Source organism: Peromyscus californicus, unplaced genomic scaffold (genome assembly GCF_007827085.1).
Source record: "Peromyscus californicus insignis strain IS unplaced genomic scaffold, ASM782708v3 Scaffold_24__1_contigs__length_46423439, whole genome shotgun sequence".
Classification (NCBI taxonomy): Eukaryota; Metazoa; Chordata; class Mammalia; order Rodentia; family Cricetidae; genus Peromyscus; species Peromyscus californicus.
In genome coordinates, this window is record NW_026294535.1 from 13244350 (window position 1) to 13272216 (window position 27867).

At 40.7% G+C, this 27867-nt stretch overlaps 1 protein-coding gene across 4 annotated transcripts in view; it reads left to right on the forward strand.

Annotated features, from left to right (window-relative positions):
* Positions 1–27867, forward strand: part of Cep83 (centrosomal protein 83) — a 113139-nt gene that overhangs the window by 19929 nt on the left and 65343 nt on the right. For all 4 annotated transcript variants that reach the window (XM_052753168.1, XM_052753169.1, XM_052753170.1 and 1 more), the window contains exons 2-3: positions 17297–17567; positions 18035–18185. In XM_052753168.1, the coding sequence (XP_052609128.1) occupies positions 17398–17567; positions 18035–18185 (321 nt within the window). In that variant the 5' untranslated portion in view covers positions 17297–17397. The remainder of the gene's footprint in view (positions 1–17296; positions 17568–18034; positions 18186–27867) is intronic.

Here is a 27867-nt window from a genome sequence, read left to right on the forward strand (position 1 = left end):
ATGTTCCCAAAGTACAATATTTTGAGATGGCGAGTTACGGAGTTCCCTCATTGAGCTTCTCCCGTTGTGGATGGGCCCTATGAATTGAGCTGGAGGTACGTATTAAAAGAGAGATTGGAACATGGGTGTGTACCTGTGACTCAAAGAGAAACAGCAAGTGAGCTGTGAGAGGGCAGTTGAACTTTTCTTAGGGGGATGGATCGTACTGTGATGGTACCTGTCATGGTGAGTGAAAAGAGAGAAGGAGATGGGTCATGGGAGCTGATTGTGACATGTAGCTCCTGAGAGAGAATAGTTTTAGAAGGTTGGTAGTGTGCATACAAAAGTAACTAATTTTGTGCTTCTTAGTACTTAGCATGTTTTATTTTATTTTTTGGGGACAAGGTCTCACTGTGTAGACCAGGCTGGCTTTGAACTCACCACAATCTGCCTGTCTCTGGAGTATTGTGATTAAAGGTGTGTATCACCATGCTTGGCCCCTTAGAGTATTTTAAAACAGTAAATGTTTGATGAAAGGTCATTATAAATTACCCTCTTAATTATTAGTTCAATCAAGATTGGAATGTTCTCATATTTCATATTTTAAAGGTGTAATATTTTTAATTGGCAAGAAAGGAGTAATGATATTTTTATAGTTTATGTCACATGTTACTATTTTCATGTAAAGGAATCACTAATGTTAGAAATTTTGCCCTGGATTATAAAAGTGATTTCATTTTGCATCATGTAAAAACTTTATTTCTGCTAATAGTTTTGCCAAGTGAAGGGAGTAGTGTGGCATTTGTATTTATAGTGTTACAAAGTATTTATGGTTACCTTATAGTAAGACTTCTTTTGAAAGTTTGAGTTTTTGTCTTTTAAGTTTCCAAATGGATTATTGTATTAGTCCAAACCACTTGAGTCCAAAATATTGCTTATTTTCTAAACCATCCTTCTTTTGTATTTCTGTTGTGAAGTTCGTATAATTTGAAAAGTTTTACCACAAGGTGTCATTGTAACCAATAAAAAGAATTTCCTTGTAAAGATGTGTAACCTTGATTGTACAATTTTTATATTTCTTTGTTTTTAGAAAATATTTTTGTTTCATGACTTTATTAATTTTTAGATTTTAAGATACATATTTTATAATACAAAGAAAAGTAAAGTAGCTCATGTTCTTGGGTTGTTATATTTTTGCACAAACATATGCTTTCCACCCACAAATTGCTGAAGAGTGTGTTGCTATAGAGATGATTTGTTTGAAGGAAAGAATAAGAAGGAGCAGCAGCAGGTGGACATTTAAGGAACAAAATCCACATTTTCAAGTCTTTGTTCTTGTCAGAGCCAGCTGTAGAGTTTGCCCCTCTCCTTATGAAATCCCTTGGGAGAAAGGTGGATTCTTGAGTGAACTGCAGTGGTAGTTACAGTTAACCAAAATGCGTCTGCAAAAGATACTGTGCTTGATTTTTTCATTCATTCATTCTTTAATATTTTTTATTTGTGTGTGTGTGCATGCATGTGTATAAGTTTGTGTATATGTATGTGGAGGCTAGAGATTGCCATTAGGTGTCTTTCACCGTATGTTTTGAAGCAGGTTCTCATTGAACTTGGAATTCATTTAGTGACTAGGCTGGCTGGCCAGCAAGCCCCAGGAATGCTCCTGTCTCTGCCTTCCTGAGTCAGGGATTACAGGCACATGCTACCACCCCCAGCTTTTCATGTGAGGGCTGGCCATCTGAACTACAGCTTAAGGTCTTCCATTGACTCTCTAATAATCAACACTAAACTGTGACCCTCTGCACATAATCCTTAAGGTTTTATTCTGTCCAGGCACCAGCCATAATGATGCTCTTCTTCATTTCTACATTTTGTACTTAATGTTCTTTCATCTCCCCCTTGGTTTAGTTTAGAACTATCTTTGGGAGGTCTCTCTGGCTACTTCTCTGATAAGTATGGCTTTCTTCTGTGCCCACATACTACCTATAAATATGTTTGTTTATTATTTTAAGATTTTCTGAATAATGTTTCGAAAAGACAACATATGCAAATGGTAAAGAAGTTTTAACAGTTCAAAAATGATTTGATGGTATGTTTACTCTCTTCTTGGTTAATCTGCAGTTACTGTTAATGTGTTGTGGTGATTTGAATGAGAATGGTCCCTAGAGGCTCATAAGTTTAAATGCGTGGTCCCCAATTGGTGGAACTGTTTGGGAATGCTTAGTGGGTGTGGCTTGTTGGAGGCGGTGTGTCACTGGGGCTGGGGCTTTGAGGTTTCTGAAGCCCTTCGCGTTCCCATTGGCTCGCTCTGTTTTGTACTTACGGGTAAGGCTGTAAGCTCCCAACTGTTGTCTCAGCACTGTGCCTGCCTGCTGCCCTGCTCCCCACCGTTGGTAGTCATGGTCTCACCTCTGAAACTGGAAGCCCCAGTAAACTTTCCATAAGCTGCCTTCGTCATGGGGGTCTTATCACAGCAAGGAAAAGTAACTAAGACACGTATATTTGTTAGCTTTCTATTTTGATTAAAAACATACCCAAGATAATTAACTTTCGAAGAGAGAAGCTTTATTTTGGGTTGTAGTTTGGAATTTAGGCTATAGTTGGCAGATCTCCTTTGTCCCATGGCAGTGATGAGAGTGGGAGATACAGCAAACATCACATCTAAGAAGCCAAAGAAAGAGGGACCTGGAGTCTTATAGTCTTCCTTAGGGTGTGCCCCTGATGACCTACGGACTCCAAAGGATATGAGGGAACAGAGGCAGTCCTTGGTGTTGCAGTCAGATGGCACAGGACCGAACAGATTGCGCCTCTCAATAGTGCTATCCTGGAAGGTCCTTTAACATATACACCTTTTGGGGGCATTGAACAACAAAGCTATAGCTAACATGTTTGTTTCACTGACCACCATTAATTCAGTTCACCCAACAAAATGTCTGGCATAAAATAGGCACTTAAAAAGTAGTCTGAGGCTAGAGAGTTGGCTCAATGGTAAAGAGCACTTGTTCTTGTGAGGACCCAGCTTTGATTTCCAGCTCCACATGGAGGCTCACCACTCCCTCAGGCACCAGGCATGCATGTGGTGCACAGACATGCATGAAGACAAAACGCTCATTTGAGTAAAAGAAGTCTAAAACATTTAGAAACAAACAAAAAGTAATCTGTAGTTTTGTGACCATGGGCCAGCTCTTTCTTCCTAAGGAGCTGGCTTGAGTTGATAGTCAGCATATTTTGATATATCCCTCAAACTTTTATTATAAATAGACTAGTCAGTACATGTGTAGTTATTAAGTAAATACTGGTTAATTAATATTTTTAATGATTTTTTAAATTAACCTTTTTATTGAAGATGACTTTTACCTCATTTCTGGCTGTAATTAAAAAAAATAGTTTCTGACAATTCTAAAGGATGTTTAAGACAATTACAATAAAGATAAAAATTTTTCCTTGTAAAGTTTTCAAACTATATTGTATAGCTCATAGAGATAAAATTGCATCAGGATTTCCTTAAAGAATACATGTCAGGATACGTTGGATCATTGGATAACCTTTTGTGTATTGGCCATCTAGTGGGACTGTGAACAGAACAGACTTTGTAATACAAACACCAAAGGTACTACTTGCTCATAATTCCCCATGTTACATGTCACAGAGCCTATACTGAGAAACCTTAAAATGAATTTGAAGTGTGATTTTGTTAAGAGTCATCTTTGCATTTTAAATCACAACTTAGAGAAAGATTTATAATTTATTACAAATAAGCATTTGAAGTTGGCTGGCTACGATATCTTACTTTCCAGAATTTTATTGGAGTTAAATTGTGCAGCAGTGGAAATATGATTGTAAGAAAAGAATAACATTGTAATTCAGTGTTTGGTGGTTGATTGCTAACCCCTTGAATACATATCTTCCTTCCCTCTTTCCCTGACTTCCCGTGTTTTTCTCTAAATCACAATTATGGAGCCTGGCCTGTTGCCAGGGCTTTGAAGGGTCTGCTCCCAGCTGCACTTCAGGTTCTGGCAGAGTGTCAGAATGTGACATTTATTTGCTATACAAAACATGATGGGATGGCTGTCCAAAAGCCTGTAGAGTGACTAGTGCAGAGTTGTCTTTGGATTCTGAAGACATTTCTAATTTCTGTTTGTAAGTGAAGTAAATGCCCGATGAAGGTCATCACTAGACTTTTTAATACTTTTGAAAAACAGCGTTCGCTTTGGGGGCATGGAATATTTAAAGCATTGTTTTGAAATGTTCAAAGGAATAGCATGTGTTTTTTAATGAAGTGTATTTGGAAGAGTTCCATAAGCATCAGCAGCTGTGCTTTTCCAATGTCTTGAATTGCCATACTTTTGTACTAGTCGTTACTTAAAAAATTTCAGTGCCCGTGCAGGAGAAAACGTAATATGTAGGTCTGTAGATCTGGGATCAGTCAAAAGTGGTCATAAGGGTGTGAGTGTGAGTGTGATTATGTGATTGTTGTAGTTGCAAAGAAGGGGCAAGGAAGTGTTTGGTTAAAAGTTGGTGTTAGTAGAGCTGCCTTTGAGACATCCTGTAAGTACTCAGTCACCAGTAGGCTGAGATGCTCTGCTTCTCTTATTTTGCTTGAATTATATGCTTATTTTAAAATAATCTTTTGGTGTTTCAAAACAGGGTTTCTCTGTGTAGCCCTGGCTGTCCTGGAACTCATAGACTAGGCTGGCCTTGAGCCTGGAGATCCCCCTGCCTCTGCCTCCTGTGTGCTGGTATTAAAGACATGTGCCACCACTGCCGGGTGTAAAAGAATCTATTAAAAATACTATTTTTATTTTATGTGTATGAATCTTGCCTGTGTGTATATGTGAATTACATGTGTGTGGTGCTTGTAGAGGCCAGAAGAGGGCATTCATTGGGTTCCCTGGAACTGAAGTTTGAGGTGATTGTGAACCATCAGATGGATGCTGAATCTGGGTCTTCTGCAAGAACAACTTGCAGTTTGTGATCTTAACTGCTGGGTCATCTCTCCAGTTTCTGAATTATATACTTTAAAAGTTTGCATTATGGATATATTTAGTTGATAAATTTTGTATTGTAGTGGGTGCGTGTGTGCGTGTGTATTTTGAGTGTCTAATACCTGGTTAGGTATCTGAGTCACTGAGCAGTATATTGACTGGTTGAAATTAAAGATATCTGACCATAGTATCAATTTAAAATTATAGTACAGATTTTGAATTTTTTTGTTTTTTTTTGGTTTTTCGAGACAGGGTTTCTCTGTGTAGCTTTGCGCCTTTCCTGGAACTCACGTGGTAGTCCAGGCTGGCCTCGAACTCACAGAGATCCGCCTGCCTCTGCCTCCCGAGTGCTGGGATTAAAGGCGTGCGCCACCACCGCCCGGCTCAGATTTTGAATTTTGTTTAAAAAAAAAAAACCAGTAGGAATAAATAGAAAGTTGGTATTTCCGTGATCTGTATTGGAACACAGTCAATGAATGAAGCTGTGTGAGGAGATTTCTGAGAGCTTGTGAGAAACGCCAAGTAAATAAGACAAAAGCCTTGTAACCTCTGTTCCTCTATAACATGGGTTCTTGGGATGTGCTTCTGTGCCCCTCCCAGGTATAATAATAGGAGTGGATTTTACTTTGGATTACCAATCATTTTACCCATTATTTAGAATCAGGTTTCCAAGCGTGAGGGTTTCTCCAGACTGTTTACAGTCTAAACTCATGTGACCTTGCCCTTGTGACTGTATACAGCTTGAAATCAAGTGAACTTTGCTCATATGACTTTGTCTAACCCTCAGAATACACTCAGAGTATAAAGTTATCTGCCCTGAAAAAAGTCTCTACATGAGACTTTAGTTGGCCTCATTTTAGGCTCCGCTCTCCGAGGTTTATGCTGCCAGCTGAGTAGTAACAACTCATACCTGTTATAGAAAATTACTCAATTAAAAATGCTCCAAATCTATTCTTTCTTGGTTTTAGAGACTAGACTTCTAAAATGAGATTGTTCCCAGGGCTCTATTTTCTTTGCCATTTCCAGGCCACCCCATCCCTGACTGGTCTTTTTTCCAGCTCTGTTACTGTTTTTCCATAATATTTTTATTGATTATTTGGGAGTTTCACATCATAAACCCTGAGTGTATTTACTTCCTAGTCTTCCCAGATCCATTCCCCACCTTTGTGACCGCCCCCCAAGAAAAAAAAAGGGAGAAAAAGAAAAGAAAGTTCAATGACTACCCTAACTGTCATCATGGAGCCTTCATCCAGTAACTGATAGAAGCAGATGTAGAGATCCACAGCAAAGCACTGGGTCAAGCTCCCAGAGTCCAGTTGAAGAGAGAGGAAGGATTATATGAGCAAAGGGGTCAAGATCATGATGACGAAACCCACAGAGACAGCTGACCCTGTTGGAGCTCACTGACTCTGGACTGACAGCTGGGGAACCTGCATGGGATTGAACTAGGCCCTCTGAATGTGGGTGACAGTTGTGTGGCTTGGGCAGTATGTGGGGCCCCTGGCAATGGGATCAGGATTTATCCCTACTTCATGAACTGGCTTTTTGGAGCCCATTCCCTATTGAGGGATACCTTGCTCAGCCTTGATACAGAGGGGAGGGCCTTGGTCCTGCCTCAACTTGATATGCCAGACTTTGTTGATTCCTCATAGGAGGCCTTGCCCTCTCTGAGTTGATGGAGGGCGGGCAGAGTGGGGAGGAATGTGAGGGATGAGCGAGGGAGGGGGAATTGTGGTTGGTATGTGAGATTGAAAAAAAAAAAACTTTTAAATAAAAAAAGGTCCAGTATGTGTTGCCCTTATACTTACTGGAGTATGGTCAAATCCTGGTGGCCAGCTCCTTAAGGAAAACTGAGTCCTTCCCCACCTACATTCCACCAGAAGCCCCCACCTACATTTCAGAGTTCTCTTTGATGGCCTCCTGTCTAGGCTGTTAATTTTGGGGGGACAGTGGGGTGAGGGTAGGGGTTGTCACAGAAGCCTTTCATGCCCCTCTTTCTCAATTGTGAGTCTGCAGTCATCAATACCATAGCAAAAGTGGCTTCCTTACCCTTCAGTCAGCGGGGGACATAGATTATGGACTTCCACATGGTTTCTGGCAACAGCCAACAGCATGGATCATGGACGTCCACATGGTCTCCAGCACCATCATGTGCCATGGACCAGTCTCCATGGACCTGTCTGGTAGCAGTACAGACCTTGGACATCAACACAGCCCTCTGCTGCTGCATCGGCCACAGACACCATCATAGCCCTTGGCAGCAGCACAGACCATGGACATCTGCATAGCCTTTGGTGGTATCATGGGCCATGGACATCAACACAGATCCCGGCTGCAGTAGGACCATGGACCTAGCCATGGCCCTTGGCAGCAGTCTAGACACAGATATCACCATGGCCCCAGGTAGCAGGGCAAGCCACCCACATCAATATGGTCCCCTGGCAGGAGCAAGTCTCACAAACATCAGCATCACCTTAGACAGTGTATGGCTTTCACTGGTAACTCTAGCCAGGGACCTCCCAGCTGCTGTAGGACCGTGAACATCCACATGAACCTCTGGCTAGGGTAGTGGATCATGGAAACCATAGAGGCCTCTAGGGGCAGCATGGCCCTTAGATGTCTTTCAGAGGAGATCCAAAGCAGAATATGGACTGTTCTTCTCTTGGGTATCCTGTCATTGCTCAGAACCGGGGTGATCGTGTGCTGGATAGTGTGTTCAGGGTTGAGTGGGAGTGCAAGCTCCAGGCTGCTGCACCCACCCTGTTGGTCCTACTCAGCCACACCTGTTCCCCTGTCCACTGCAGCCTTCTCTCTCACCTGTCACCACTGCCAGTCTCTAGATCTGCCGCTCTCCTTTTCCAGCTTTTATGGCTGCAGACATTTCTTGTTTTATGACTACCGTTTGCTTCATCTTCTTCAGCCTGAAACCCTTTCTTTCCTTCTCTTACAAAAGTACATGATTATATTTAAGGCCTACCCATATAATCTAGGGTTAGTTTATCATTTTTGAATATTTAATTACATATTCATAGCATCCAGAATTAGAAGATGACTTTTGAGAAACTAGCATTCAGCTCCCAAATAGTCTGGAAGCCACAGTTTCTGGATACAGATGAGAAAAATGAATTGAGTTTCAATTGACATTGGATGGTACCATGTCATTTGTTTGCTTGGTGGCTTTGAGTTCTTAATATATGCTTGTGGTTCTTGTAGGTGTTGACTGTATAGAGGAGTGAGATGTTTCTTGCCATGGAGGAAGTCAGAGTACATGTGTTTTATTTATTAACAAGCTAGTGTCTTAGGGTTTTTATTGCTGTGAGAGACACTATGACCACATCAACTCTTATAAAGAAAACATTTAATTGGGATGGCTCACTTACAGTTTCAGAGGTTCAGTCCATTATCATGATGGGGAGCATGGCTGTGTGAAGGCAGATGAAGTGCTGGAGCTGAGAGTGCTACATCTTGCAGCCAACAGGAAGTCATCTGACAGTCATACTGAGGGAAGTTTGACCAAAAGAGACCTCAGAGTCCACCCCCATAGTGACATACTTCCTCCAGCAGGGCCACACCTAATAGTGCCACTCCCTTTGGGGACCATTTTTTTTTTTTTCCCAAACTACTACTTTCTACTTCCTGGCCGCCATATCAAAATGCAAAAAACAAAACAAAACCAAAAACCAAAAACCAAAACAAAACAAAAAAAGAAGCATTCAGTCCAACTTCAAAACTCCCCATAGTCTAACAGTCTCAAACTTGTTTCAAAGCCCAAAGACTCTTTTGAGATGCATAGCAATCTCTTAACTGTAACCCCCCATAAAAGTAAAAATCAGAAAGCAGGTCACATACTTCCAGCATATAATGGCATAGGAAATACATTGCCATTCCAAAATGTAGGGAAGAGAGCGTATTGAGGAAGTCCTGGACGAAAGCAATACTGAAAACCAGCTGGGCAAGCATCAAACTCTGGAGCTCCATGTCTGATGTCAAAATGTTCTTCAGCTCTCCAACTCCTTTCAGATTTGTTGACTGCAACACACTTCTTTTTCTTGGGCTGGTTGCACTCCCTGTTAGCATGGGCATCCTCAGTGGGTATCCCATGACTCTGACATCTCCAAAATCTTGGGTTCTCCAAATCAATCCAGGCCTCAACTTTACAGCTTCACACAATGGCCTCTCTATTAGGCTCTATTCAGGGCCTCTATTTAGGGACACCCCTGACACATGCCTGGCCTCGGTGGCTGTCTTTAGGTATGGAGGCAAATTCCATAACCCATTTCTTCTGTCTTTGAGGCCAGAACCATGTGGCCAAAGCTGCCAATTTCTGTTGCTTGTTGAGACTGGAATATGGCCCCCTCATTCAATTACATCTTCAACAGCTTTCTGTCTTTTCACTGCCTAAGCTTGGCTGTCCTGAAACTTACTCTGTAGACCAAGCTGGCCTCAGACTCAGAGATCTGACTCAGACTCTGCCTTCCCAGTGCTGGGATTAAAGGTGTGCCCCACCACACCCAGCTCTAAGCTTTTCTTTAGTTGCTTTCCAAATTTAGCTGGTGGGATCTTGTTCTGAGGGTCACCACTCCTTTATTCCATCTCTTAGCTTATCTCCTTGGACCCAGAGTTTAGCTTCCTGGTGTTCTTTTTCTCCTCAAAATTTTCATTTTGTAATTTACCTTGATCAGCTTGTTCCCTATCATTATAAATCTTCATAAACATGAACACTAGTAATCACACAACAATGTATGTAGGCTGTTTTGAGTTTTCTTCTGACAAGGAAATTAATCCAAAACAATTCACGTTAGCCTCAAGCAGACTCTTTGGACGGGCAAAAGGCAACCACTTTCTTCATCAGAATATCACAAGAGCATGTTGTTATTTATTAAGCATCGCAATGTTATTCATTAAGTGGCACTGTTTACCGTGCGAGAAAAGCCACAAGGCACAACAAAACTCACTGTAAGAGTTTATTAAGAGACGGGAACAGAAGGGGGTACTTAGGCCTGTGGAAAGATAGTGCAAGAAGAGGGGGAGGGGTAAGTGGAGCCCGCTTTTATAGATCCACCCCCACCCCACCCCCACACATGCACATATGGGCTTATGTAGCTACGCCACGCATGTGCATAGATTATGTGATCACACTGCATGCAAGTTATGTGATCATACAGTGCGTGGACTACATAGGACGTAAGGCCCTGGGATGACTAATCATCTTGCCAGTGCATGTGGGCCACGGCAGAGTAGCTAGGAATTCTAACACATACTAGGCAACATATGATTCTTTTCCTCTGAAATCTCTTGAGTGAGCTCACCATAGTTCAAATAACTCTTAGCACCACTGTCTTCCATGCTCCTACTAGTATGCCTATTAAGCAATGCTTAAAGCATTCCACTGCTTTCCTAACCCAAAGTACCAAAGTCCAAATTCCAACAAACACATGATCAGGCCTATCACAGCAATACCCCAGTCCCTGGTACCAACTTCTGTCATAGTTAGGGTTTTTATTGCTGTGAAGAGACACCATGACCATGGCAACACTTATAAAGAAAACATTTAGTTGGGGTAGCCCACTTACAGTTTCAGAGGTTCAGTCATTATCATCATGACGAGGAGCATGGCTGTATGCAGGCAGATGTGCTGGAGCTGAGAGTGCTACATCTTGCAGGCAACAGGAAGTCAACTGACAGTTACACTGAGGGAAGCTTGAGTAAAAGAGACCTCAAGCCCACGCCCACAGTGACACACTTCCTCCAACGAGGCTATGCTTCCTAATAGTGCCAATTCTTTTGGGGTCAATTTTTCTTTCAAACCACCACAGCTAGCTTAGAGAAAATTAATTAAATATGTTTGGTAGAGTTAGTGCTTCATTGAGGAAGTAATGCATTGTTGAGCTTTTGTGTTTGGTTTCTATTTGGAGGCAGTCTCAATGTGTGGCTTATGCTGATCTCTGAACTGGACTCAAGGGTGATGGTGATGATGTTCCTGCCTCAGCCTCCTGTGTGCTGGGATTATTGATTTGCTTTACTGCTTTGACAGTGTTTTGAACATTGAGTAAGAATTCACCAAATCAGATGTAGAGTGATGGGAAAGGCATTCTAGGAAATGAAGTTAGTATTTATAAATGGGGAAGTATGTGCTTATGTAAGTGGTTGGTATACTGAGAAATTTTAAATTTGAGCTTTTACCCCCTAAAATATACTCGGCTAGCTCCTATTTTGCCATTTACTTTTTACTTTGATTGTTCTTAAAACAAAGATCCTTTCACAGATTTAAAAGATCTATTATAGGCTATTAAATATGTAAAAAAGTGCTTAAGGGAACTGCAGATTAAAACTACAATGAGATATCACTTTATACTCCCTAAAATGGCTAAAATTAGATTTGCAGCCCCAACTGTTGGCAAAAAAATGTAAGGAAACAGAACTCGCTCTCATATGTTGTTCATTGAATGGAAAATGGTACAACTACCTTAGAAAAGAATTTGTTAGTTTTTAAAATATAAAATTATACATATGCACATAATAACCATTCTTACATTTCCCCTTCCAAACAGAACACATTCCACCGAATGTGCTTATTCTGTTATTCACTAGGAATTGTGGTTACATTTTCTCCCTATGATTATAAATTTGTCTGTTTTTTCTTATAGCTCTGACAAGTCTACATATGTATTTAGTAGCCATAGTAAGTATATATAAATTTAAAACAACCACCTCTGCCTTTAACCTTTATCATTATGGATGTCCCTCGTTTGTTTGGAGGGAACTTAAAGATTGACTTGATCTGATAGCACAGATTTACCATCTATCTTTTGATTAATGCTTGCAATATCTTTCTCCCCTTTTCCTTCCAACATTTCTTGCTCTTATGTTTAAACAAAGAGGTCTTGTGGAGGTACATATGGTTAAGTTATGATTTTTCTTTTAAATTTGTTTTTGTTTGAGACATGTATTCTGCATATGTTAGTACAATTACTAAGGTATAGGTGGACTTTTCTGTATCCCTCCAGCCCTCTCCCAAATAACCACACAGAGACTTATTATAATTACTATTATTGGTTTTTTCTAGACAGGGTTCCTCTGTGTAGTTTTTGTGCCTGCTGTGGGATGTTCTGTATGTTAAATGTGTTGTTCTGATTGGTTAATAAATGAAACACTGATTGGCCAGTAGCCAGGCAGGAAGTATAGGCGGGACAAGGAGAGAGGAGAATTCTGGGAAGTGGAAGGCTGAGTCAGGAGACTGCCAGCCGCTGCCATGAGTACCAACATGTAAGATACTGGTAAGCCATGAGCTATGTGGCAAGGTATAGATTTGTAGAAATGGGTTAATTTAAGATGTAAGAACTAGATAACAAGAAGCCTGCCACGGCCATACAGTTTGTAAGCAATATAAGTCTCCGTGTGTTTACTTGGTTGGGTCTGAGCAGCTGCGGGACTGGCGGGTGAGAGAAATTTGTCCTGACCATGGGCCAGGCTGGACTGGAGAAAACTTCAGCTATAGGTGCCTATCCTGGATTTCGCTCTGTAGACCAGGCTGGCCTTGAACTCACAGAGATCCGCCTGCCTCTGCCTCCCGAGTGCAAGGTGTGCACCACTACCACCCGATTCCATGTAGCATTTTAATGGTCATACTAGAGAAGAATTTGGAGGATCTTTATTATAAAGAGTTAAGCGATAGGAATATTTTAGGCTCCTAAGCTATGCATGGTTTGTGTCAGGTATTCCTAGTCCCCCACCTAAGCTGTCTTCAAAAATGATTTAACTATTTATTTAGAGGCAGGGTCTCACTATGTAGCCTTGGCTGTCCTGGAACTTATTTTAATCAGGCTGGCCTCAAACTCACAGATATCTGCCTGCCTCTGCCTCCTGAGTACCTGGGTTAAAGGCATGTGCAACCATGCCCAGCTCACTAGACTATATTTTAGAGATGATTTTGGTGAATAGTAAAACTAATTAAAAGTACAGAGGGTTTCTATATACCACATCTCCCTATATGTACAACTTTCCTATTGGCAGTACAACTAATGAGCCTACGTTATTATGACCAAAGTTCCAAATTTACATAAGCTTCATTCTTGTAGTAATGTTCTGTAGATTTGGACAATTGTTTATCAGCACCTATCTGCTATTATAGTATCCACAGAAAAGTTTCACTGCTTTAAACAGCTTCTGCATTACCCTTTCCCTCAATCCTTTCTACCCCTTGACAACAATTCATCATTTTACTGTCTCCATGGCCCCACCCCTGAATGTGAAATAATTGGAACCTTACAGATAGTCTTTTCAGACTGGCTTCCTTTACTTAACAATATGTACTTATGCTTTCTCCATTTTTCCTCATAGCTTGACAGCTTATTCTTTATTAGTGCTGAATATTCCATTGTGTCTAAGCTACCTTTAATCCATTCATTCATGGAAGAACATTAATGGGAGAAATCCATGGAGTCTGCTTAAAGGGTGAAGGAATTTATTAGTGGAGCAAACTTACTACAGCATGGGAGATTTAGTGTAGGGTCCTGGAAAGCTTAGATACAGCCCATCGCTGTTCTGCTGCTGAGACAGTCCCCTCACCATCCAGCCCATAAGCAAGAGAAGAGAGCGGCCTAGTGTGTCTCAGGTCTTAAGGTAGCCCCAAGCCACGCCCCAGGGGCAGGTACTTCAAGGTCATACATAGGTAGATAGGACATTTACCTTCTACATCTCTAGAGGCAGTGTTCACAAGGTCATAGACAGAACAGCTATCCACTACAGGACAATTAGGAGTAAAGCTGCTATTAAGATGTGTATGTGGAGGTTTTTAAAAATATGGACACATTTTTAATCATTTAACTAAATACCACGGAATAGGATCAGTAGTTCTATAGTAAGAGTATGTTTAACTTTGTAAGAACTGCCAAACTATCTTCCAAAGTGGCTGTTCTAGTTTTCCTTCCCTCCAGTAAGAAGAGTTTCCTTCTTTTCTTAGGTATTATTTAAAAGTGTGCTTAACTTCCAAGCATTTTCAGTTTTTCCATCTATCATTCGCTTGTTGACTATTTGTTCATTTTTTGGTTATTCAAGACAGGGTTTCTCTGTGTAGCCTTGGCTGTCTGGAACTCTCTCTGTAGCCCAAGCTGGCCTCAAACTCAGAGATTCGCCTGCATCTGCTTTCCAAGTACTAGGATCAAAGGCATGCACCATCACCACCACTCAGCTCTTACTGATTATTTGTATAATTCCTTCAAGGTTAAGAACCAATACTGGGGGTTGGGGATTTAGCTCAGTGGTAGAGCGCGCAAGGCCCTGGGTTTGGTCCTCAGCTCCGGCGGAGACACACACACACACACACACACACACACACACACACACACACACACACACACGATGACCAATACTGTATGATTACTGTTCTCTTTAATTTGTTGTGGTTTTGTGCTAGAATGTGATTCCTTTCTCTTTTCTTTTCCTGCCTCCCTCCCTCCTTCCCTCCCCCCTCTCTCTTTGGTGGCGGGGGCAGGGCCTCTCCATATAGCCCTGGTTGTCTTGGAATTCACTATGTAGACCAGGGTGGTCTTGAGCTCACAGAGATCCTCCTGCTTTTGCCTCCTGAGTGCTGGAGTTAAAGGTGTGAGCCACTATGCCCAGCCAGAATGTGGTTTTTAATGAATGTTCCATGTAAACTCGAGAAGACTGTTAGGTTGTGTAGTTGAATGAAGTGATGTATAATATCCATTATATTCAGTAAGTGAACCTATATACATGTATACAAATGCGTATTTCTATTAGTATATGTATATATAAACACGTACTTCTATGTAAGTAAATATTACAATGATATAAGCATTACTTTATTATTATAAGCTACTTATGTTATATACTTTTTATAAGGATGGGGGAAGGGAAGAGTTCTATAGGTCATCTGATTAATCTCAGACTTTTGGTGAACTGTAGGCCTGAGCTAGAACCTTTGCCAGTGGCATTCAGTCTCCCTGCACTCCTCTTTTATGGGAGGGGGTGAATGGAGGGTGCTAGATTTTAGTGCTTTTCTTGTGTGAGGTAGAAGGCTCTGTTAGCACCACAGCAGACTGGGCTGTACGTCACACACATTTCCTTTGTTAAGAAGGTTAGAATGCCCCTGTCTACTTCAGAGTGCTTCTGTGTCCCTTTTCTTTGTCATAAGAAGATTTTTCTCTAGTATTCATTTCGAGAACCTGGTTGGTTCTAGGAGGTAAAACTCTGAAAAGTATGAGAAACCCACAAAACTGGGTCCTGGAGTTTTAACCCTGAGAACTGCCTTTATCTAGCTTTTCCCAGTTGGTTATTACACTTCAGTCTGCTCTCCTTGCCTGGAAACATTCCTGCTTACTCTTTCCTGCTCTAGTACACTGTTATTCTTGAATTTTCCTATTGGCTTCTCCACTTTCGTGGGTGTGGTGTACCTTGTGACCTCATCTCCTTTTTGGATACAAGAAGACTTTTTGATTTTTTTTTTTTTTTACATTGTTCAGCTTTCTGCTTGTTAGGGTGAGCCTCTTAAATGCAGCTGGAAATCAGGACCCTGCTCTAAGCTGTTTTTCCCCTCTGGTCGGCAGTGTGGCAGCCGTGTGCAGTGTCTAGAGGTTCTCTATAAGATGTAAGCCAGGATGAGTTTGTTGTACCTTCTCCCCGAAAGTCCGGGAAGTTGAAATCTCTGAATGTATTGATATGGTCAGTCGAACCATGTTTAAAATGAGGAGTAGAGTGAGTGAAGAGTAAGGGGGAAAAGGTCCTTAAGGACCCACCTCTCTGGAGGCCCACAAAGGTTCCTAGGGAGATCTGAGCTTGCTTCACCAAGGAGCTGCATTAGAGGATGGCTTGACCACGTGTGTGGTTGCCAGGTGATTGGAAGGGTCTGCACTTGGCTGTGCTGGCCTTTTGTTTCACTCCTTGGCACTCCTATAAAAACCCCTTTAGAAGAGACAGAAGGGGCCGGTGGATTAGGATCCAGGCCTTCCCAAGGCTATCCTGTGTTTCTCGCTGCCTCTCTCCCCTCTATATTTCTATCTAAATCTTTTATCCCTCTCTCCTTAAGAGTACCCTGGGGAAAAAGTGGGAGCTGGTCTCCCACACCCCTCCCATTCACACTTCTGTATAGTTTCAAAGGAAACCTAGGCAATCTAATTTCAGTTTATAGATGTGTGTATTTGTATATATGCATGTGTGTATATGTGTAGACATGATAGTAATTTAGCAGAGATTATATTCAAGCAAGAATGTTTTCCATAAGCCAAAGATCCATTGTTGTAATAGAGGGGAAAATATATGTATATATAGTGGTCTGGAGAAAGGTTAATGATGTTATAGGGATAGAACGATTTGAATTAATTTTATTTTCTTATAACAAAACATTTTCCCATCTTTTTTAACTTGTATATGCAATAAACATTTAGTTACTGCAGTAATTAATGCTGGATCAGTATTTTGGGGGTAGGCATAGTGATCTTCTTTTCCGTTCTTAGCATAGTAGATAACACAGGAAACGCTCAATATTTGTGTGCTAACTGATTTCTTGTTTGAATCTGCCTCCTAAGTGCTGTGTGTCAGAAGACCGTTTGCAGCATGACTCACAGACATAATTACTACTGGAGGTCATCTTTGTGAAGATGTTATTTTTCTCCAGATACTTACCAAGTTCTATATAATTTTCCCCTAATTATTGGAATATGTATTCTATACTAGGATCCACTCTTGAAAGTTCCCCACAGTAACTTTGAGAAATAGCTTAATTAGTGAATCAAAGATGACTTAAACTGGAAAAGTTCATACTTCTGGTCTCCTGGGTTCTGCCTTAGCAAGGAAGAGTTGGAAATACTCCTGAAAGAAAACTAAAACCGAAAGCCTTGACTTGTTCTTTACGTGGTTGTCGGTTGCCTTACAAATATGGACACCTTGTTTTAGGACTAGTATTTGAAGGTGCAAGCTTGATAGTTACAGAGTTTCTTCATGGAGGTAAAGGATAAATATGAACCTATGATTCAGCAATGTTTTTGCATTTGTTTTATGAGTAGGTAGAAATCTAAAAACTGAACTTAAAAAATAAAAAAGGAGCCGGGCGGTGGTGGCGCACGCCTTTAATCCCAGCACTCAGGAGGCAGAGCCAGGTGGATCTCTGTGAGTTCGAGGCCAGCCTGGACTACCAAGTGAGTCCCAGGAAAGGCACAAAGCTACACAGAGAAACCCTGTCTCGAAAAACCAAAAAAAAAAAAAATAAAAAATAAAAAATAAAAAAAAAATAAAAAAGGAAAATAATTGTTAACAGTTATGTAAAACCAAAGGCTGTTCAGGTTACTGAGTAGTAATTATGTGCATTCTCTATGCAGGCATGATTTGGTCTCCTGGGATTCTGCCATAGCAAGAAAGAAGTTAGAAATACTCCTGAAAGAAAACGAAAACAAAACAAAAGCCACAGCTCACTCTTTTCATGGTTGTCAGTTGCCTTACAAAGATGGACACGTTTCCTAGTGTGTTTCCTCCTGGTGGAGACAGTAGGCTGAATCCTGAACCTGAGTTCCAAAATATGTTAATTGATGAAAGGGTACGATGTGAACATCATAAACATAATTATCAGGCTCTGAAAATTGAACACAAAAGGTAAATTACTTAAATTTTGAGATAAAGTATTGGGGGCAATGGGGAGGTGGCTGCTTAAAAAATTGTTAGTGGAGTTGTATTGGCTGAATGTTTGCTCTGGAACATGTGGTATATTTTTGTTATTTTACAGTATATTTAGTTAGTACAATATAGTAAAAATAAATTACTTTGTTCAGATCTATGGTATTAAGTGGGTTGTGAATGTAGTATTATTTGAAAGTAGCAAGACACACATGAACAATATTTAACAATAAATATATCCAGGTAGATAAATGTGTGTTTTAAAATTGCTTTCAGAAATTACAGTGTTAATAATTAGATAAAAGTTTGCAAAGAAAAAATTATTACAAGTTTAATGGAATGTCATATCAGTCTTGTTTTTCTGTAGTATTGGTTTGCTTTATATAAAGCAGTGAATTTGAATGTAAAATATGCATTTCAAATTGAAATTCTTTTTTAAAAATCAGGTTGCAGGAAGAATATGTAAAATCACAAAATGAACTTAAGCGTGTGTTGCATGAAAAGCAAACTAACCAGGAAAAATTCCAGCAGCTCCTTGAAGAGTTAAGAGCGGAATTAATGGAGAAAATTAAAGACTTGGAAGAAATGAAGCGGCAGGTGAGGAAGTATATTTGAATTTATATAAAATTAGTCATGTAGTTAGTGGAAATAAGTGGTTTTGGTAAGATTAATGGAAATAAGTAGTTTTGGTAAATTTGTTTTTTTCTGTGTTGCTAATAGTTACTTTGCTGTATCTGCAGTTGATATAGAATCCAGTCTTTCATATATTTTATACGACTTCTTAAACTGTAGGCCCCAACCTCATATTAAATTGCATAAGTAAGGTGGGGGGGGGGGGATGAAAAAAATGGCAACTTCCAAAAATTGATTCAAAATGAAACCCTTATGAATCTGAGGTGTTTCTGGCAACACTCACCTGTGTTCCATTACATGTCTTTACTGCAGTCTTGGTTCTGAACATACAATTAGAGTATTTTCACTGTGCATACCATCAAGCCATCCAGTACCAAAGAGCATTGTCTAAAACACCTTAGCTCTTGAGACTGTTGTATGTAACAACTAGCAATATTTTTACTATATGTACGAAGTTTTCTGCTTTCAGAATTAGTGGATTATAATTTGTTTTTACAAAAATTGAGAGGCTTATATAAATGGAAGCAATTTTTTTGTTTGTTTTAATTTTGTTTTGTTTTATTTTTTGAGACAAGGTTTCTCTATGTAGCCCTGAATGGAAGCAATGTTGAACTTGAGGCATTTAAGATACTCTTTAGACATTGCTCATTGAATCTGTTCCTTAAGAGTAAAATCTAAATGTATGTTTGTTGTTGTAAGCATATACAAGAATAAGCTTAAGGCTGAAGTGGCTGTATTGGCATCACATAAAATAGATTGCAAGACAAAGAATTGGTTACTAAAAAGGACCTTTATAGTGAAAAGGGTCAATGATGACCTTCATCAAGTAACTGTGTTACTGTACCTTATCTTTCTCATGCGGTAAAGGTAATAAAAGTTTCTACCTAATGTGTTGTTTGTTGTAAGACCTAAGGAGATAATATATATTTTTAGTAAGTACTTGGTATATGGTAGATAATCATAAATGATGGCATTTTCATTTTAATTGAAGGCAGGAACTTGTTTTCAATATGTCTGATGCCTAGCAGATGAATGTCATGAATGAATGGAATAATTAATTAATCAAGTTTTTTGTTCTGTTAATACATAATGCTGGATTTCTTTCTCATATATGCCTAGAGTATCAATATCTTCAAAGCTGTCTAGTTTTCTTTCATATCTGTTACAGGTTCTGTTGTATTCCTCAAAAACATAGGTTGAAGTCCTAATCCTTCAGTATATGGTCTTATTTGAAGATAAGGGTTATTGCAGGCATTATTGTTGATGAGATCACACTGGAATATGGTGAGCCATTAACCCAGTGTTCCTGATGTTTTTATAAGAAAAGAGATGAGGTGCAAGAGGGACATGGGGTAATGGAGACTGCCTCTGTGATGACATGGGGTGGTAGTGACACTGCTGTGTGATGATGGAGGCATCTGCACAGTAACACAGCAGAGCCCAGGAAAAGGCACGGAAAGATCATTGTAGGTGTCAAAGGGATCATTGCCTTGCTAATACCCTGATTTTAGACTTCAAGCCGCGCCCCCCATTTTGAAACAGTAAATTTTCTGTTGTTTGTAGCCACCCAGGTTTTAATTTTCTTCCATGCCTAGGAAACTAAGATAGCATCTAAAATAGACTTTACTTGTAGAGCAGATTTTATACAGGGCTTCAGTGCTTTAGTACTAGAGAAACCTCGTCAACTTGTGCTCTGAGATGGGTGTCCAGGGCTGGCAGACTGCTCTGGAGCTAGATTGCCCTCTGCTTCAGCCTCTTCTGTATCTGGAATTACAGGCAGGGCCGAGCCACCTGATTAACTTAAATTTTAATATTGTTTTTATTTTATGTATTAGGTGCTTTGCCTGCATGTAAGTCTGTGCATCACATGTGTGTCTGGTGCCTATGGAGGCCAGAAGAAGGTGTGGGATCCTATGCTGGGTCAGTTTTAAGTCAGCTTGACCCACACTGAAGTCATTTGAGAGGAGGGAACCTCAATTAAGAAAATGCCTCCAGAAGAGCAGGCTGTAGGCAAGCCTGTAGGGCATTTCCTTAATTAGTGATTAAGGCCCAGCCTGCTGTGGGGGGTTCCTTCCATCCCTGGGCCGGTGGTCCTGGGTTCTATAAGAAATCAGGCTGAGTAAGACAGTAAACAGCACCTCTCCATGACCTCTGCATCAGCTCCTGCCTCCAGGTACCAGCCCTGTTCTGACTTCCTTTGATGATGAACGGTGATGTAGAAGTGTAAGCCAAATGAACCCTTTCCTCCTTAACTTGCTTTTGCTCCTGGTCTTTCATCACAGCAATAGAAACCTTAACTAGGACGGATCCCCTGGAACTGGAGTTACAGAAGCTTGAGCTGGGATATGGATCCTGCGAATCAAACCCAGGTCCTCTGGAAGAGTAGCCAGTGCTCTCAACCACTGAGCCATCTCTCCAGTCCCTTGTTAACTTTAAAAAGTAATACATTGTTATTTACAGATTAGTATATGTCAAATATTTTCTTCCTCATATTGAAGTGAAGTGCTGTTCTTCCTGTGATCTTTTTTTTTTGTTTTGTTTTGGTTTTTCGAGACAGGGTTTCTCTGTGTAGCTTTGCGCCTTTTCCTGGATCTTGCTCTGTAGACCAGGCTGGCCTCGAACTCACAAAGATCCACCTGCCTTTGCCTCCTGAGTGCTGGGATTAAAGGCGTGCGCCACCACCGCCTGGCTTCTTCCTGTGATCTTATTTGTGTATTCCTTGTATGTTATAACATTCCAAAAAGTCTTGGTATTATAGATTGCCAATGTTTGCGGACAAATGTAATTCTTCTAGGAAAATTTGTGTCTTACTAGCTTGATGCCTAGCACCCATGTCTAGCTCACAGCTGCCTGTAACTCCACCTCTACACACTATGGGCACCAGCATTCAACATATACATACTACACACACACACACACACACACACACACACAATTAAAAATAAGCTAAAGAAATACACAGGAGGAGGAGGGGGGAGGTTTGATTTAGCTATTTGCTTTAATGTTTGTTTTTAATTTATACAAATTATGTTAAGAAAACTTCAGTAAATTGAGCAGCATCTACAAGAAATATTCAAGTGGAGGATTATGAAAGATGATTTTTAGAAATGTACATCTTTTATCTAACAGGAAGAAATGCCTATGTAGCATTGACTGCTCTACTGGCTTTCATAGGCAAAGCTACAAAAAACATTTATTTAAAGCACATTTCTGATCAGTAGTCAACAGGAGTAAAAGTGCCTGCCTCATAGGGTAATTGTAGAGATGAAATGAGACGTTGCAAAGGAAGTGTTAGTGCTTTGATGTGTAACACTTAAGTGATCTGTACCTTTAGGCTGTTGTTACAAGTTAAGTATTCCTTATGTGAAGGGTGTGGAAGCAGAAGTATTCGGATAATTGAATTTTTCAGCTCTTAGAGTATTTCAGGCTTCAGTGATGGACACTTCTAATCTGAAAATCTGAAGTCCAAAATGCTCCAAAATCTGGAAGTTTCTGAGGACTGATACGGTACAAAAAGCTACAGCATTGGAGTGTTTGAATCTCAGATTTTTTATGGGCTTTAATCAGTAGTACATCTTACTGGTCAGATGCCTTTTTAAAAAGCCTGTAAGGGTGGAGAATAGCAAAGAAGTTCTCCTGATGACTCTGAGGAAGTAAACTCCCATATGAAGATAGGGGTGTGACAGATGATGGGCGGTTCCCAGGAGCTGAAGGCCATAGTCCTATCAGCGTGAGAGCTGAACTCTACTAGTGTAGCTAGTGAGCTAGGAAAGAACTCCTGGTCCCAGGCAAGATTACTGCCTTAGCTGCATTCACTTGACACGAAATAGAGAATGTAACTTAGCTGTGTCCGGTATCCTAACCCAGTGGTTCTCAACCTGTGGGTTGCGACCCCTTTGGGGGGGGTGTCGAATGACCCTATCACAGGGGTCATCTAAGACCATTGGAATACACAGGTGTTTACATTACAATTCATAACAGTAGCAAAATTATAGTTATGAAGTAGCAGTGAAAATAATTGTATTGTTGGGGGTCACTGCAACATGAGGAACTGTGTTAAAGGTTGCAGTGTTAGGAAGGTTGAGAACCACTGCCTTAATCCATAAATACTGTAAGAGAATACAGGTAATGTAATTTAGGTCTTTTAATTTAAGGCCATTTTGTTACTTGGGTTCTGGTACTTGAAAATTGGCTACAAGTGTAACAAATGCTTCAGACACTGGAGTAGTTTTCGAACTGGAAAGTAGTCAGTAAAGATAAGAGTTATGAGGATCACCTTAAGGTTTAAAGCAGTTTAGGAAGGCCTGAATGGTCTTGTTAAGATTGTCTTAAAAAAAAAAAAAAAAAAAAAAGGTTGGGAAGAGATTAAGGAAGACACATGACCCATGACCTCCACACATGTGCATACATGTGTACTTGCACACATGCGCATATACCTCACAACAGTGTACATTACACTCCCCCCTCCAATATACAAAGATTTAAAAGTAAAACCTAGATTGCGCCACTTGTTTTCTGTTGCCTGTAGTTAAGTGTGAAACATAAGAGATTAGTTGAAGGGAGAGCTCTTGAACAAAAAGAAAACAGACTGGGTACTTTTCAGAAGAGTGTTCTGCCTTTCCAAATGATAAGAATGCTACACAGCAGAAATATATATTGAAACCGCTGTATAAAGACTAATTGCCACCACATCTCAAGATCTCAGATTGGGCAAAAGAACAAAAGAATCACATCAAGGTCTTGTCAAGAGAGCATAGATTTCTTCTCTTTTTCCTCGATCAGAGGGTCTCTGAGAAGTTTGAAGTATTGTCTTAGCTGTCTCGGGCAAAGCATAAAAATACAAATAGGATTATATAAAAAGGTCTGCACATGTAGGCTTTGTTTAGTGGGGTGAAAGCCTCAGAAATTCCCACAAGACCCACTATGATTTTGAGACATTTACTTGGGAGACAGTCTGCTGGCTTGGACTGAGATAGACTTAGGAAGTACAAAATAACAGAGGCTTTTGGATCCATAGAATCTCTGCTGGCAGAAAGAAGGCCTTTAAACCTAGTGGGTTGCAGAAACATGCTCCCTTTCGTGAAGAAGAAAGGACAGCCACAGACAAAAACCAAGAGCCTGCCAGGCGGTGGTGGCCCATGCCTTTAATCCCAGCACTCGGGAGGCAGAGTTCGAGGCCAGCCTGGTCTACAAAGTAAGTCCAGGATAGCCAGAGCTGTTACACAGAGAAACCCTGTCTCCAAAAACCAAACCAAATTAAAACAAAACAAAACAAAAACCAAGAGCCCAGAAAGCTGAGCCTTGAGCCACAGAGGCTTTGAAACCGAGTCAGTGGAAGTCCTAGCGCTTGGCTACTGGATTTCAGAACTATTAAGGGACAGTGACTTCTTTTTTTTTAATTTATACATAACTGCTACACTATGCCTCGTTTCCTTTCCCAATCCATATTTCTGCCTAATACACACTTATGAACAGTTTTCCTGTTCCCAAGGCCTTTAAAAAAATCGTTTATTGTAGTGTAGATCTGCTGTTGTGATCTTTTCCAGCTTTTATGTGTTTGAAAAAGTTTGTTTTGTAAAAGTATTTTCACTGAATATTGAATTCTCAGTTGACAGTTTCCCCCTCTATTTCCTTAAAGATATTTTTAGTTTAGTTTAGTTTTGTTTTTGTCAGTGTTTCATTTGTGTTTCACATAGCAAAGGCACTGCCATTCTTACATCTGAGTCTTTGGTGCCCCCCCCCCCCCCAATACCTGCCAGCTCTTTACTACTTTTGAACAGTTTTGGTTACATGTCTTTGATGCCTTTGTTTCATGTTTCTTCACAGGTCTTGAGTTTTTATTGGTCTTACAGTTTTTAATCAAATAAAATTTGGGGGTGTTCTATCTGTAGTTTTTTTTTTCTTTCACCTCTTGAAGATCTAAGTTATACTTTAATGCTAATTATTTAAAATTCTCTCCTCACTTACTAAGATTCTGCTAACTTTAGTCTTTTTTCTTTTTTCTGTGTGTTTTGTCTTAGAGAATTCCTGTGGTGTTCATTTTAGTCATGTTCATTGATGTTTTCATTATCTATTCTAAATTAGACCAGGCAGTATCTTTTTAAACTCAGAATTATAAATTTCATCTCCATAGTTATCTCTTTTTTTTTTTTTTTTTTTTTGGTTTTTCGAGACAGGGTTTCTCTGTGTAGCTTTGCGCCTTTCCTGGAACTCACTTGGTAGCCCAGGCTGGCCTCGAACTCACAGAGATCCGCCTGGCTCTGCCTCCCGAGTGCTGGGATTAAAGGCGTGCGCCACCACCGCCCGGCCCATAGTTATCTCTTTATATGTTTCTTAGCTCTTTAACACATTCCATCTTTTCTGTAGTTTTTTGAACAGTTAGGGTAACTTTGTAACTTAGTCTTACTGTCTTGCTGTGTGACTCTGGGTCTGTTTTAGGTTGGCGCTTCTTTGTTTTTACTTACTCAGTATCAGGCGGTGTCCTGTGTCTTCTCATGCTTGGGAACTTTTGTCAGACGGACGCCAGACACTGTGCATTTTACTTGGTTGGGGGTGGATATTTTTGTGCTCCTCTTTGGTCTGGGCCACAGTCTTGTCACTTGCAGACAGTTTCATGGTTCTAGGCTTTGCTTTAGGATGGAGTTAGAGAGGCCTGGAGTCTGCCGCTTATTCCCACTGCTGAGACAAGATGCACATGATGATCCATTTATTTGTGAAATGAAGGTTTTTATTCTGGCTTGTGGAAACAGGATTATTCACAGGGTGTGTGAAATCTTAGTACTCATCTCTCATCTTTTCAGGTGCTTCTTTCCTTGGCTTATGTAGTTTCCTTACAAGATGTCCTCATCAGTCCTGTACTGAAGGAGTCCAAACCTTGTACAGATCTCCTAGATCTGTGCACGCTCCTCTGGGACTCGGTTATGTTTCCTCGGGACAGTTTATGAGCCTCTGCTTGTGTCTATGTGTGCCATGGCCTGGATCCTCTCACTGTTTTTCATCCTTTGGAAATTTACCCTTTGAATGGTATTTTTGAAAGCCATTTAATTTTTCCTTCATAATTTGGCTATCTAGCTTTTATTATATCACTTTGGCTATGTTTAAACCTTTCATTCTTTATTAACTCTTAATTCTGGAAATCTTCAGCATGTACAGTGACATAGAGGGGTGTGTAGTGTACCCTCCTGTACTCAGCACCGTTATCGTCTTTGGACCATATGTTTTAGCTGTTACCTCACCTTCCAGTCTCTTTGTCATTCTCTTCACATTAGTGTGAGTAAGACCATATTAGTTCAGTCTTAACTTAGTCAGTATGTATCTTTGTTACAGACCAAGACAGCAGCAATCTTTTAAAAGTCTAACTGCCATGTTTTCACCACACTGAAACTCATATTCTGCAATACCTTTTAACTATTCATCTTTGTTCTGAACTCCTTAATAACCTGGTTTTCCTTGCTTTCCTCCTTTTATGATTGATGTTGGAAACAGGATCCTATTAATTTATTCCTTCTCATTACCCTCCTGCTTAGCTGGTTTGCTGTCACCTAGACCGGACACTGTAGTTAGGCCTGGTCTCTCCTCCCATAGCCTCAGCTTTCTCCCGCCAAGGCTTTTGTTCTATTTGTTACTTCCTAAACTCCAACTGCTGGAGTATTCTTTATACTTTCTCTCCCTCCCTATCTGCTCTCATCTCCTCTCTCTTTGACGGTCTCTCTATGTAGCCCACACTGATCTTGAACTCAACACACTCCTGTCTGCATCTCCTGAGTACAGAGCTCATAGACCTGAGGCAGCATGCTTGGCTTGTTAGTGCTGAAGCTTTAGCTTGTCTCGTGTGTGTGTGTGTGTGTGTGTGTGTGTGTGTGTGTGTGTGTGTGTGTTTGTTTGTTTGTTCGTGTTCATTCTGTCTAAAACATCTTTTTATTTTTACTTTTTAATAGCTTTTGTTTGCCTACTTTATTATTAGTTGTGTATGATTTATTTCTTACACCGAAATTTGAATTTATTATGGGAAGATGCATGCTTCATTTGAATCTTTGCAACCTATAGAAAGTTGTTTAGGGTCTTTGTATGCTTCAGTGTAGCTACTGTGTGGGGTTTGTGGGGATTAGCTAAATTACTGCATGTAAGATACTCAGAGCAAAATGGGATGTAAATTATCATATATTACGTAATGTTGTATATTTAGAAGACTTTCATTCAGTAGAGTGTGTAGTATTTTAGGCAACTGTGGAATATTGAGTAAACGAATAAAAGTGTACATTATTCATGTTTTCAAAGAAACTCATACAAATACGGGCTATATTATTTTTCAGCCAGCATTTGTTCATTTGTTCTTTTATTGATTCATGAAACAGGAGTTTAGCAGTTCCTATATGGTAGTCAGTGATGAAAGGTGTTGGAAAAATAATGACGAATCTTTGCGACAAGGAGTGTGCCCATATGCTGCTTACATAAATATTAATTATTCACTGAAGTGAGCACTGTAAGAGAGTATGACAGAATAGAGCCAAAATTAGTTTTGCTGGTCAGAATAACAGTTAGCCTTTCTTTAAAAAAATTATGTCTTTAATTTTTTTAACTTTTCATTGATTCTTTGGATTTCGCATCATGCATCCAGGTCCAGCTCATCTCCCTGTCCTGTCCCCTCGATTCCGCCCTCTGCCCTTGCAACCTCCCCCCAGAACAAACAAAATTTAAAACCAAAAACCAAAAACAAACAAAAAATTCTCATCATGGAAGCTGTATGTGAACCAGTGAGTTACACAGTTTACCCTTCAGTCCATACATCTTTACTTGTAAGTGTTCATTGCAGTGAGTCATTGCAGTGAGTCATTGATCTGGTTTGAGGCCTCTGGCTTTGGCTACACTGTCAATACTGGGTCCTCACTGGAACTCCTTGGATATCCTGTTGTTGTCCTGTGTCATGGAGATTCTGTAGCTTTGCATCTGCAGGTTCAACCACCTCCCATACTCCAGCAGTTCATAGATGAGATTGATGAGGTGGATGTTGGTGTGGGCTAACTCATAGCCCTGGTTCTGGGTCTGGGTGGTAGCTGGGTTGTCAGCCTGCCAGCCTTCCCTCATTGTTGCCACATGGACGAGCTCTCCAGGACTGCCCCAGCTAGTTTACCCAGTGCAGCAGACAGCAAGAAGCAGGGCCAGTACTCCTGCTCTCACCCATCAGGCTGGCTCACCCACACTCACACCACCAGAGCCAGCTCTACTATTTTGCCCAGGCGAGGTGCAGGACCCGCTCTCCCAATTGCTGCAGTTGGTGAGGGGCAGGACCAGCTCTTCCATTCTCATGTCCCAGAGGCTGGTTCTCCTGCCTGCCGCAGGTAGCAAGAGGTAGGTAGGGGAGGGCATATTTCCCTCACCCATGTCATCACATGACATTCCAGGGAGGGGGACGGGGGAGGGAGCGCTCTCCTGCTTTCAAATCCACAGGGCTGGCTCACCTGCACCCCCTGCCAACAGGGTCAGCTCTATTGTGCTGCCCAGTCAAGGTGCAGGAACCACCCTCCCAAGTGAGGGGCAGGGCCTGTTCTTCCTATTGCTGCAGCCAGTGAGAGGTGGGTGGGGCCAACTCTGTGCAGCCCTATCTCCTTGGACTTCAGTGATAATAGGAGCCACAGGCTGTGACAGA